Genomic DNA, 14,250 nt, shown 5'->3' on the forward strand with positions numbered 1-14,250 from the left:
GAGGAAGAGCCTACGCTTAATCAAGTCACAATGTGATCTCGGAAGGAAAACGTAGAATGCCTATCGAGCACACTTACATTGATGGCAGCATCACATTCGGCCGCCCCTTTCTCACAAAGGGGAACGGGGATGGCACTCGCCGTTGTCGGACTATTGATCATCACCTGACCAACACGACGTTCCACGGCTTCGTTGTTCAGACCTGAGAATCGAGAACCAAATTTCGATAAATCAAGAGGAACGCGGACATGAGCATGTCAGGATAAATGCGAGAAAGATACCCCGAGAAGAAACCCGGGTCGCGTCCTCCGGTCCGGAATAGTCAAAGGCTGGATGGGCTCGAGCCTGGAGCGGCTGGATCCGCCTACCAACGAAGTCTGCAGCGACTTCATACCCCGACAAGCCTCGTACTCGGAGATCGTCGATAATGTCGATAAACGACTGGAGAGATGGGGTCAAAGGGGGCTTTGCGGTCCAAGACAAAATCTTGTCCGGTTGTTCCTCGGGAACAACGAAGACAGGGTTCGAATCTTTGATCTGAAGGTAGAACCACCTCGTCCGCCATTTGCTGCGAGAAGAAGGGCACTGGAAGGGGATATAACGCGACTTCAGGCCATCCCGAAGTCGGAACCCGACACAACCAGACACCCTGTTGGACTCCATCCAACGCAGTTCGTAGTAGAAGTGAAAGAGATCAAGAAAGGGCTCTACCCCAATGTAGGCCTCACAAAGATGAGAAAAGATGCTAAGAAAGGCGATAGAATTGGGGTTCAAATGGAGAAGAGAAAGACCGTAGAAGTTCAAAACCAAGAGAAGAAACTCGGAAGGCGGAGGGAGAAAACCGCAGAGAATATAGTCTTCGATCGCAACCATGCGACCTAAGACGGGCTGGGGATTAGTACCTCCTGCTTCCCTTTCCATGATTCCGCGACCAGGAAGGGTGCCGTCTTCCTGAAGCTTCTTCAGCGACACACTGGTGGAGGATGATTTGCCGAGATCCATCGCTGATTGGAGATCGCCGAAGAGAGGGCTCAGGTCGATGAACTAGGGTTTCTTGTGGCAGCGGAGAAGACGAAGAGCGCTTACAGGCGGGATGTCTTCTTCACACTAGGCGGGTTTCAAAATGGATCCCCAAAATTCCCTTCAATAGACGCACTTCCGACGGTGCGAATTCCAAGGAAATGGGAGAGATGCCCGCTGGAGATTTCTAGGTCCGTTACGCGCGGCAGTTTTTTGGACTTCAGTTTGAATTCACTCGTGACCGTTGGGCTTCACACGGTGTTCTCGACTACGTCCTGCCTCTATGGTCCTCACACCGGGAGCGACAACAGTCTCAACACAAGAAGTCGCGAATGGTTACACTAGTTCATTTAAGCAGAAGTCGGGGGCTACTGTCAGGGTTACGGGTTAGGCATACCCTTTACCCTTTGATATACGTTACATATTGGTAGGGTATACCCACGCGCATACGGATACTTCCTGCGTACACTAAGGAAATCCTTCACGGAGTCTACGGATGGAAAGAGTCCTACTCGGACAAGACTGGGTCGTCAATGTATCGTATAGGGTCTGTTATCTCCGAGTTCTACTTGGAAACCGCCTGACCTGCGATATAAAAGGAACCCCCCGGGGAGGACCTGGGGTATCGGATCTCGGAGCCAACACAACCCTCACAGCCTACGAAGTCGGAGCCTGCAAGGAGCCAAATCACCGAGGATCTAGTCGAACCAACCTGACCATGATCTCGCCGGATCCCTCAAGTTCCATTGTTCCCTTTATAACCTGTGTTTTCCACCATATAATCCCACATTAACTGGATTAGGGCTATTACCTACCAAGGGGCCTGAACTAGTATAATCCTCGTCTTTTGTCTGCTTGATGTCGTATTACGTAGATCCTTGTACCAACGTACCCCAATACCCTCTATATCCGGTCTACGGGTATCACTCGTTGACAGGTTTGTTTGGTCGTTTCCATCTCAAGCTTTTTTTACCCTGATTCCTATAGTTACTTGAAGCTTTCGTAAAAAAGAGATTTATATTAGTTATATAACTATTATGGCCGTGTTTAGTTGTTTAGGTGTAAAGATTTTTAAGTATATGGACACACATTTGAAGTATTAAACGTTGATTAATAACAAAACAAATTATAGATTCCGCTTGTAAACTGAGAAACGAATTTATTAAGCCTAATTAATCCGTCATTAGCAAATATTTACTGTAGCATCACATTGTCAAATCATGGCGTAATTAGGCTCAAAAGATTCGTCTCGCAATTTACATGCAAACTATACAATTGATATTTTTCGTCCACATTTAACGCTCTATACATGTGTCCAAAAATTTGATGTTACGTTTTTGGCCAAAATTTTTTGGAATCTAAACACACCCTATATTAAATCTAAACTGTTATAATCTAGATCTATTATGACCCAATGGTTATTTTTTTTCTCTTTTTCTTGATTAACATTGGAATTTCTATTTTTCTTGTTCGTCTTCACTTTTTTCTATCTTTCTTGTCCATTTGCAATTTTTTTTGTCCGTTTACAATTTTTTTTGTCCGTTTACACCACACCCAATCTTTGTTTTTTTTGTCCGTTTACACAAAACCTAATCCTAATATGTCGGGTCCCAAAATTAAAAACTTGGATCCGACTGAGATTAATGTATCAATCCCTGGATCAGTAAATATTGATACATACTACCTCCGTTTCACAATGTAAGACTTTCTAGCATTGCCCACGTTCATTTAGATGTTAATGAATCTAGACATATGTATGTGTTTAAGTTGATCAACATCTATATGTATATGAGCAATGCTAGAAAATCTTACATTATGAAACGGAGGGAGTATAATACAACTGGTTCTCCATTGCATACGTTAAAGTTTACCTAATTAAACATAGGTACTAATATTACACAACGGAAGTTCTAATACATTCTGACTAGGGAGGTATAACCTCTAGGGATTTTCTAAGTTATCAGGGTCATCATAGTAATAATCATAGGGGTCCTCCTCTTGACTCAAATCTGAAAAAAAAGGGTTATAAGAGCAAGGGTGAGTATTCACAATACTCAGAAAGTTACCATGGAAACATGTTATGCGTTGGCATAGAGTAGAGTTCTTTGCAAAAGGCAATAATAGACAATCTGGAAGTATTAAAGCAAGAGTTTGTAAAACATATACTTTAGGTTCCTAACCAGGGTACCATATGAGTCCCGGTACTCAATTCCGTGAGCACGGCTATTCGCATAGTTTCATGAATATTCTACTACAATAGATATACGCTTTACCCGCAGTCCACGACTTGCCAATATTCATTAGCTTAGTCATGGCCCAGTATTAGGTTATTAACAATTGTGGTACCTGTTCCATGAACTTAGATCCTCATGCGCTCTGAATGTGACGTTAACAGCAGCGAGAGGAGTTCCAGCGTTCCCGGGGTATTTGAGGGGAACTGATCGTATGACACCACGTCATCTCGATCAGGGTTTAGAATTATAATCATAATTATACTAGAGTATCATAGACCATTTACCTGTGCATGGTAATAGTAAAAATTTCCCTTCACGGCTATAGTTGCCTCCTGCTTGAGGACTTAAAAATAAGAACCACTACACAAAGGTACCACATTGCTAATTAACATAATGACTAGGTCTGTCCCAATTCTAGAAATTGCGGTCGTACCCGTTCGTTTGACATAAGTACCCGGTAATAACTATATCGATCGAGACAGTACTAGCCACCCGGAAATCATCCAATTCCTACGTACTGTCCCAACCTAAGTATAAAATATTTTAACCAAATTGTAAGCAAGATAAGCAATACTAAATTATCTGGGTTTCTATGGTTGAATTATGCATATAAAAATAGAATATTGAATAGAATGACTATAAATAAGTAATTTGTAAAATATAGGCTTAAATGATCAAATGATGTACAGTAACTTGCCTTGCTCGATGTCCTGAGACTGATTGAGATTATCTACTATGTCAGAAGACTTATCAAGACCTAGGGTTAAGCATATAAAATTCAAATTCAAAAGGGATTCGAATAAAATCCAAAAATAGGAAAAAAATAAAATAAAATAGGAAAATAGCAAAAGTGGTCTCAAAATATAGAGAATGATTTTATAAGAATATTGGTTCAAGTTTCACTGGAATTGGATCTATATTTTAAAAGATATGGGCTTCTAAAATTTAAAAATCAAATTAAATGTGAAATGGTACTGTGTGCGGGTCCCACCTGTCAGTCTCTCTCTCTCTCTTCTCTTCTTTAACCTCCAGCCGTTCCCCATTTAGCCGACGGAGCTAGGGTTAGTGATTTCGGTGGCGATAGAGGGGGAAAGGGGTTGCGGCTGAGGAGGGGAGGTAGCTAGGTTCTCCGGCGACGGCGAGCGGCGGCGGAGGGATTAATTTGATGTGTGGGTAGCCTAGCGGCTAGGGTGGCAGTGACATGGATGAGCTGAGATGGTGATCGAAGTGGTGAGAGTTAGACATGGCTCAGGGAGGGTTCCTAGAGCATCTACGAGGTACCTAGAAGGATTTAGGTAGCTTGCCGACCTTCGGCAAGGTGTGGAAGGTACTTGCCGACGAGCGCCTCCATTGGCTGCGGTCGCGTGCACGTCGGCAGCCAAGGGGGTGGCATGGTAGTGCCAACCGATTGTAAAAATGGAATCTAGGGAGTATGTAGATGGTTAAAATGGAAGAACTCACCGAGATAGGCTGAGACGACAGATTGCGGCTGGAAAAACTTCTTGGCGGCGAGAAACAGAGCAGAGCAGGGGCGGCAGTGCTCGGCTCTGTGCGGCGAGGTGAAACTTGACGCAGAGCTTCGGTTAGGCTTTAGTATGCTAGAACATGGTTATATATATGTGTTCTATGGATTAGTTAAGGTCGAGGGTGGATGAGGTGGTGTAGAGCCGATCGTGCACAAGGTGTTCGACCGATGGGCGAGGGTGGTTGATGAAATGGTTGGGCAAAGCAGGGCTTCGGGGTTGTGGGGTTATTGTTGGTGATGATCGATAATGGACGAGGAAGGGGTTGGGGTCCCATTTATAGGGCCAGAGGAAGCGGATGAGCTCGGGCGCCATCAACGCCATTGATGAGCTCGGAAATTGGGCATGGCAGGGGTGGCAGAGGGATGTGAGAGGGAGGGAAAGATCAATTTGAGTGGCAGGAGGCCACATTCGAATTCTTACCGCGAAGGTTTGACTTGATCGGGGGTGAAAACGTCTAGAGACGTGTTGGCGCCAATCCGAGCTTGACGCGCGGAGGCGGCGAGGGGTAAAACGGCCAGCTCGGTGGTGGTTAGTTTGAATTGTGAGAGGGGAAACCACCGTATATCTTCAATCCAACCGTGCGGCAAGAATTGGCGCGATTCATCCCGGGTAGAAGCGAAATCGGACTCGGCGGCGGCTTTGGACGGGCGTGCACGGCGTCGAGCAGCGGTTACTTGCGGCGGAGGTCGTCCCGGCTTCGTCCTCGTCAGAATTGGTGCAGCGGCGGTGGTCTGAGAGGCGTCATGCGTCTGGCGGCGCGCCAAGGCTATCGGGCACGCGCGAGCGGCCCTAAAGTCGACATGCGGCGGCTCGACGCGCAGCAAAGTCGGATGCCAGGGCGACACGAGTAAGGGGGGTGGAAAGGCAAGGAAAGCCACGGGTTTGAGTGGGTTGTGGTCCCCAAGGACCAAACCTAGACTTTGTGAAAGATTGGATGGACGTTGGGTTGCTCTAGTTGGGCTGGGCATTTCATCGAGCACCTTTGGTGCAGTGAACAATGTTTTCAGAATATTTTGAATATTTCCCTAGGAAAGAATGAATTTAATCTATAAATTTGAGAGGGTTTCACTAGGGTTTAAAGTATAGCAAACTTTCACTATTAAAAGGGGAAATTAAGGAAATAAACTAACGTTTGAAATTTGACATAATTTGCTAAAACTCACTAAGGTTTAGGATAAGGGAATAATTAGGGTAGGTTAAAGGAGTTCTAAAGAAATAATACTTGAACCAAAATTAAGAATAAAAAGGATTTAATTAAATTTTTAGATTGTACTAATCTAGTCAAAAGCTAGCATGATGCAGTCAAATTTTAGTTTCAAATTTTAGTTTCAAATTTGAGGATGTTACATAATACCCTTCTATTTTTCTTTTTTTCTTATTTTCTTTCGATTAACGTGGGATTTTCTAAATCGTGAGAGCGAACGTAGAGGCTCCTTTTTCTATTACTTTATAAATATAATAGATTTTCAGGAAATACCTATTCACCTCCTCTAGGTGACATCAAGGTCATTTCAGCCAACCATGCAAGTCGCGTTGGAGCCCAGCCAAAGCCGCTCGATGGCCCCACTTTTTCTCTCGCTTCCTCCTTTTCTCTCACCAGCCACGATGGTGAGGTAGACAACGTTGGTGTCGAAGCAGGGACTCCATCACCTAGGCGATGGCTGGTGGCTACCCGGACACCGAGTTGCTACTGATGTTTTTTGAGGGAAGGCACTGTAGGGGAAGCCCCCACAGTTAAATAGCTTTATTATAGAAAATAAATTACAAAAGATATAAGCAATTCAAAAGGGACTGATGTTGCTACTGATGTTGCTAATACACTACCTCTCCTTCCCCCTCTCCCCGTCGGAGCAACAGCGGTTGAGGAGGCCATGATGGAAACGACTAGCTCGGCGACATGACGAGCTCCTTCTCCTTCCTCCCTAGCAGCACGAGCTCTCCTAGACATCAAATCTAGAGTGGCCGAGGTCTGTCTAATATAATTGGCTCCTCTCATCGGTCCGAGGGAAGGAGATGGAGCCAGTGATGGTTAGGGTAAGGGTAAATTGGTCATTTCCATTGCAAATGGCACCCCTCTCTCCTCTCTTTGGACTAAAGTTACTAAAATATTAGAGGCAATGTCCACCTGCTAATTATCACATTTAGAGGATGTCTTCCCCCAAAGTTTTACTTTTGTGATGTCCTAGAGCTAAAACCACAAAGTTAGGATTTCATGTAGCAAAATTTGCCAAAAATAATTGTGCAAGGGGTAGATCCATCATTCGGCAACCCGAAGGCGGTTGTCCAAGCTCGTCAGCGAACACACAATTTGGGCTGGATAGTGAGCTAGCTCAGCACTCGTGATGAGGGATGACGAGGAGGCTGGTGGTCATGGGAACGAGATGCACCAACAAATGGCATGTGAGGGATGAGAAGAGGGTGCGACAGGTGGAAAGAGAGAGGAAGGGAGGGGGGTGGAGAGAGGATGAGGTAAGGGGACTATTGACTGTCGTTTAGTACAAACTTTGGTATAGTCATCCTTTTGCAAATCTCACATTCTACCACACCTTACCATGCTAAATATTGATGAATTTCTAGATACCTTCTCACATAATATTATACAAGAATATTTGGCATGGTAACAAATCAAACAACACCCACACATTTTTACCTTACTAAATTTTTGTATTATCAAACTTTTTTTAGTGTCACCAAAATTCGGAGAGTTAATTTTGGTATCAAAGTGAACGAACCCTCGCCTCGTTTGGCAACTCGAGTGAAGAGGATTGGGAGTTTCTACTAGGGAATTGATGATGAGATTAATATGTGAATTTGTTTTTTAGTCCCAGTCTCTTAGTTTGGTAAAGGTGATTGAAATTTTTAGCGAGTTTAGTTGGAGATTAGATCTTAAATGAAAACAGATGGTTAGAATTTGTTTATGAAAAATAAAAAGAGGAATTCTCACAATTACCACCCCTACCTAGATATTACAAAGGAAGGAGTTCAATTATTTCTTCTATTGTAAAATAATCTATTTTCGTATGAGTTTTATAGGTTTTCATAGACATTGTGATGGAAGGAAGTGTTGTACATGGCAAGGAGAAATCATCAAATGTTAGTTTGGGCATACTTGGATTTGGGGATATTTGCTACCATTCCTTTTTCCTTTTTTTCTCTTCTTTTTAATTTGTATATAGAAAGCCGAAAGATGGATTTTGGTGGCTTGCTGAGATTTGTATCTCCAATGAACATATGGCATTATGTCAAATTTTTCAAAACTATGTCAAATTCATTATAAACATGTTAAAAAGTTCCTAATAAATAAAAAGCTTTTATATAACAGGGTCAAATTAGCAAGGGCAAAAAGGACAATTTACCCTTTAGTTAACACCGTTATCTAGTCTTCACGGAATAGGGTTGTCAGGGTTACGGATAAGGTATACCCTCTACCCTTGGATATACGTCGTGTACTGGTATGGTATACCTGCGCGTATACGGATGTTCTTTGTACACGTTAAGGAAATTCATCACGGAGTCCACAGATGGAAGAAGTCCTACTCAAATAGAACTAGGTCGTCACTGTATCATGTAGGGTCCGATGTCTCCGAGTTCTACTTGGAGACCAACTGAACTGCGGTATAAAAGGAATCCCCCGGGAGGATCTAAGGCATCGAATCTCACCACCAACCCAATCACCATAGCCTACGAAGTCGGAGCCTTCAAAAGCCTAGTCGCCGGGGTGATCTAGTCGAACCAACTCGACTACGGTCTCGTCGGTATCATCGAGTTATGCTATTCCCTTTGTAATATGTGGTTTTCACTATATAATCCCATATCAATTGGATTAGAGCTATTACCTATCAAGGGGCCTGAACCAGTATAATCCTTGTTTCCTGTTTGCTTGATGTCATACTACGTAGATCCTCGTACCAGCGTAACCCGATACCCTCTATATACGGTCTACGGGTATCCCCCCGTCGACAAGGGTCAGTATTGATCTTCAATTTTGAAAAAGGGGTTAAATAAGCAAACCTAAACAAATATGGTCATATTGGTAGTTAAGCTTCAAAACAGGGACAAATGAGCAATTGCCCCTACATTATTATACAGATTTTGGAGGTATTGTGTGAGGTTTGTTTTGTCAAATTGTTGTTGCAGTGTTAAATAACAAAATTTTAAGAAGTGTGAATAAAAGTTGTTTCATGTTAATTTGTTGTGTTAGAATGAATTATTATCTATGAATTTGAAATTAAGTACAATTATTTATTCTATTGTAAAATAATAATATATTATCATTGGGGTTTTATACAAGTAGTACGTTTTCAACTGGAGAAATTGTAAAATCTTTAATTTTACTAGCAAGATGCCCGTGCTTCGCTACGGTGTATTAACCAAAGTTATTTTTACACTATTTTGGTACTTTTGCTTGCTAGAAAAAGTCTCAAATGATAGAGAGAAATATAGTAGCTCATAATAAATTATTGAATTTTTTCTTGCTAGAAAAAGTCTCAAATGATATAGAGAAATATAGTGGCTCATAATAAATTATTATTCAATAGTGCGTTGCAACGGGAAAAGCTAATGTTATTAACTTAGTAAAGTTATAGAAAAAAGAGCATCCACGTCAGCTCTTATGGTCTACAAATTCTCATATTAATTGGAGTAATATATAAAAAATAAGGATAACTTATTGTAGACAAGGACTCTTTCATTTTGTTTTTTTTTAAAAAAAATCGTGTTGTCCAATCATAAATAATATTGGATGAGGAGTCTAGAATATTCTCCAAAAGAGCCTAGAGTGCATATAGGAATACAATTTAGAAAAAGAATTAAAATTCAAAATAAAAAATTATTGAAAGAAGAGTTTAGAGTCCATGTAGAAAACTAATTAGAATAATAAAAAAATAGGAATATTGGAAGAAGAATGGAGTCCATATAGAATTAAAATTATTTAATTTTAGTCCAAATTTAAATTATATATCATGAGAAATAAGTAATTACATTTTTAGTCGAAAATAAATAGAAAAATCTAGCGAAAATTTTAGTTTATTGAATTTAGTTGGAATTAAATTAAGAAGCATTCATTAACAGTTAAAATGGTATTAATGCTATTTCTGAAAATAGAAAGATGCTTAAAATTACTGAGAGACAAAACATTGATTTTAACTGCGGCCCATTTGGAGGCTGAATAATGCGGAGGCCCAATAGTCCGGCGGCCCGATGCGGGAAAAGCCGGAGTCGTTCTATCGAATGGACGGTCCAGATTGAACCAATATAAATATCTGCAGCAAAAATCCTAACCCTAAAAATTTTACCCCCTCCCCGCCTCCGATCTCCCCTCTCTCTCTCTCACTCTCTCTCTCAATCGAAAACCGACGACGGCAGCGGCGACCTCCCCCACCGAACAGCGGCGGCGGCGCCCTCCTCCCTCTCCCCCATGAGCGGCTGCGGCGCCCCCTTCCCCCTCCCCGCGAGCAGCGGAGGCGGCGGCTCCCTTCGTCCCGTCTCGCCTCCCTCGCCGGCGGCCGCTCCCTCCGCCCTGTCTCACTTCCCTCGCCCCTCCTCCTCTCCCTCTCGCCTCCCTCCTGTAGTGGATACGGCGGCGGTGGCGGCGGGTTGGCGGCGGCCACAAGCGGATCCGAGGGTGGTGGCGGCGGATCCCTCCACCCCGTCTAGCCTCCCTCCCGTGGCAAATCTGCCGGCAGCAGCCGCGTGCGGATCCAGCGGCAATGGTTCCCTCCACCCCCCACTCACCTTCCTCCCGCGGCAGATCCAGCATCGGCGGCGTCCGCGTCCGGATAAGGAGCGGCGGCTCCCTCCGGCGACGGTGGCGGCGTCGGCAGTGGCCGTAGATGGATCCGGCGGCGGTGGCGACGGCCGAGGGTGGTAGTGGCAATGGCTGAGGGCGGATCCGGCGTCAGGCGAGTGAAGTTTTGTGATGTATATTGTTGTTCTTCTTTTCTTTTTGATGTATACTTTTGTGAAGTTTTGTGATGTATTTTGTGATTTTGTGATGATTGTGGTTGATTTTTTTGGGGGCAAAGAGTGGTTGGGTTTTGGTTGTGCCGATTTTGGGAAGTGTTTCCCTGTATCCGATTCTAAGAGCGATTGGGATTCGGGGGCTGCGAAGGCGCACCGCCGATGGACGAAGGCACCTTCGTCCATCTTGTGATGAACGGAAAATTACGAATATTTTAATTAGTTAATATATACTCCCTCCGTTTCTAAATATTTGACACCGTTGACTTTTTAGCACACGATTGACCGTTCTTTTTATTCAAAAACTTTTGTGAAATATGTAAAACTATAAGTATGCATTTAAGTATATTTAACCATGAATCAAATGATAGGAAAAGAATTAATAATTACTTAAATTTTTAAATAAGACGAACGGTTAAATATATTTTAAAAAATCAACGATGTCAAATATTTAGAAACGGAGGGAGTATATACTCAGCAAGCAGACTGCAGACGCAGAGGAGACGTGTGTAGATCCCTCTCCCTGGTGGCTTCGTCAAAGTCCGTGTGTAGGCCGCCCTCGACAAAACGGAGTCCATGACGCGCTTGGCCCACGCGACGTTCCACCTGGGTTTCGATCTGTATGTGTGTGCCTTCATATGTTGAGCCCATTAATCTGTTTTTGCTTGGGCTCAGTTGCCTGAAGAACAATCGAATGAATCGGAGAGGGCGCGAGGAAAAAATAGCACAATTAATAATGGACGAAAGCGAGCAATCACAGATATCACGAAAGGAATTATATGAATCTTTTAGTTAGTTAAGATAAGATATATAATCTTTCTCTCTACACTGACAAGTATAGATGGCCATAAGGCCTGAGGCTCGAAGGCCTGGCCCACTGCACGGCATTTTGGCCTGGCCCGACCGCCGAGCCGTGGCTGGGCCTCTCCACTGGCACGCTGGGCTGGCCCAGCACGGTCGGGCTGGCCCGGCAAGATGGGCCGGCAGGCCAAGCTAGGCCCGGTACACAAAGTATAGGGACTAAAAATAGACATATAAATGTTATTGTCCAAAGAATAGGGATATTAAATAAACTTATTTAGCTATTTATATATCACAGCCCAAAGAGGAGGGACGTAAAATAGACTTTTTGTAGCTATATATGTCACAGCCCAATAGGAGGGAGAAAAATTAGACTTATGCTGAGGAAAAGCGATGGGCCGTCGTGCCTTGGGGCCGGCCCAGCACGGCCCGAGGCGTGTTGGGCCGTGCCTGGGCCGTGTGTGCGGCACGTGGGTTGGCATGGCACGGCCCGTTGCGTCCGTCGGGCCGTGCCGACCCGACAAGCCTCGGCCCAGGCACGGCCGGGCGGCCCACATGGCCATCTATACTGACTGACAAGCGCCCATCTTCCTTGTCTTCGCTTCGTCTTCGTCTCAGACGAACTCACCTCCCGACGCGCGCCCTTCGTCTCCCCTTTCTTGGCTCTCCGCTTCTTCCTCCTCCGCACCGGCGCCTCGAGCTCGCCTCCCGACGCGCGCCTGTTTCGATCTCTCCCGCGTTCTTTCAGGATGGGGGTACCCGTGGCCCGCGTTCTTTCAGGATGGGGGTACCCGTGGCCCAGCTCGGCAAGAACAGCGGCGCCAGCGACGCGGCGACCGGTGGCGGTGGCGAGGTGGCGGACGCCATGGACGCCTTCTTGGTGGCCGAGAGCTCCCCGAGGTAAGAAGAAAACGGGATTCATGTTCTTGAATTCCATGGTTTCATCAAGAAACCAATTCTTGCAAGATTCGTTTTCTTCTTGCCAGGTTTCTTGAAAGATTTGTTCTTGAGAAAAAAGATTGGAAATGATTTTGTAGGAGTTCCTCATCCGCGGCCAAGGAGACCGGATTGGATGGCATGGAGGGCGCGCATGACGGCGGCGCTGCAGGCGGCGAGGCGGCGGCGGGCGGTCAAGGCGGCGGTGGCGAGGTGGGCCCGGATGGTGATGGCGCGGATGGCGTTCAGGAGGAGGCGCTCGTGGCGAGGTGCGTCGTCTGTCGCCGGCGGCAGGTGGCCGATGAGGATGAGGGAGGCGTCTGCTCAGTATGCCTGAGGAGGAGGATGCTTTCATCGGTGGTCTGCGTCGACGACATGAGCGCCGTCGCCGACGCGACCGCAGGAGTGGGCATGCTCTACTACTGCCCGTCCTGCGACGCGTTCGGCCGTGGCGGCGTCCACGATCACGAGGTGCTCGTCCTCGGCATGTTCCGAGGTGACTGGTGCGCATGGTTGACAGGGGCCGAGAGGATGGCGCCCATCTTCCTAGGAATCGAGGTAATTGAAATGCTTGACTTGTTGCTTCTTCTTGTGCAGTTGTGCTTGTGCTTGTGGAGGAATTGAAAATTTTGCTCATGTGTTGTTTGCAATGCCAATGGTGATGGGTGCAGAGTGACCGGCTCCCGTCTCCGTTTCTTGGCCGGCAGTACTTGCTTCAGCCATCACCGGGCACCCGCTGCAGGGTCTGCTCCGACATTGCCTCGCTCGATGGTCTCTACAGCAGGCTGGCCACGCTCTGTACGATATCTTGCTGGGCGCATGCTGACCACGCTGCTGCTGCGGCGGCGCACCCGTGGGTTCTGTCTCTCTTGGAGGTTGGCTGCTCAGCTCAGCCTGAGCAGCTGCTGGACCTATTCTGCACCACTTGTCGCGAGGCCTTTCTCTATGGGGACTGCCACTGCGACGACCACCATGACCATCTGCTCCCACTCGTGTTCCACTCAAGGATGGGTCTCTGCGTGCAGATTTCGCGTGGTCATTGGCTATGGTCCGTCTGGGAGAGCATCGCCGACGCCGAACTCGCCGCGGACATTCTCCACAGCAGCGCCACCAGCACGAGATTGATCCCCATCCGTGGCAGGACGGCCCAGCGGTGCAGATGGTGCCAGAAGCGCCTTCTCGACGGAGGCGGGACCACCTGCTCGCTCCGCTGTCGTCTTTCCCCAGGGCACTCTATAGCTTACCTGCCTAGCCAGCTACGGTATGGCATGGCCGCTGCCCCCTCTTCCCTGCCTTTCTTTTTACTCCACTTTTCGCAAACTGATTGATGCATCAGAGATTCAGAGGAGTGTGTATTTTGGCCTTGCAATGTGTGCATCAACATTTGACAGTGAACAAAGCCCACTGATTCTGCCTCGTATGAATTCCTTTTGCTGTGTATATTTTGTAGTAATTTTTTTTTTGCCCATAGGCACAGCTCTGCATGCTTAAGCATGATTTTTTCGGTCTGTTTCACCTTGCAGCTCACTTTACTGTTCTCTCAGTCTGAACTTCTGCTCTAGCAATACTGTCAGACTGTCGCTGTATAGGGTGTATTTAGTTCACGTCAAAATTGGAAGTTTGGTTGAAATTGGAACGATCTGACGGAAAAGTTGGAAGTTTGTGTGTGTAGGAAAGTTTTGATGTGATGAAAAAGTTAGAAATTTAAAGAAAAAATTTGGAACTAAACAAGGCCATATATATTTTCTGCTTTGATGAGTATTCTCCCACTCCCA

The 14,250-nt window shown here is 45.6% G+C and overlaps 1 protein-coding gene across 1 annotated transcript; it reads left to right on the forward strand.

Annotated features, from left to right (window-relative positions):
* Positions 1–12,164: 12,164 nt before the first annotated feature.
* Positions 12,165–13,974, forward strand: LOC127760136 (uncharacterized). Its single transcript, XM_052284350.1, has 3 exons — positions 12,165–12,439; positions 12,577–13,033; positions 13,147–13,974. Exons 1-3 carry the CDS (start codon positions 12,321–12,323, stop codon positions 13,801–13,803), a joined length of 1,233 nt encoding a protein of 410 aa, XP_052140310.1. The 5' UTR covers positions 12,165–12,320; the 3' UTR covers positions 13,804–13,974.
* Positions 13,975–14,250: the final 276 nt, after the last annotated feature.

The sequence above is a fragment of the Oryza glaberrima genome, chromosome 1, assembly GCF_000147395.1.
Source record: "Oryza glaberrima chromosome 1, OglaRS2, whole genome shotgun sequence".
NCBI classification, from domain to species: domain Eukaryota; kingdom Viridiplantae; phylum Streptophyta; class Magnoliopsida; order Poales; family Poaceae; genus Oryza; species Oryza glaberrima.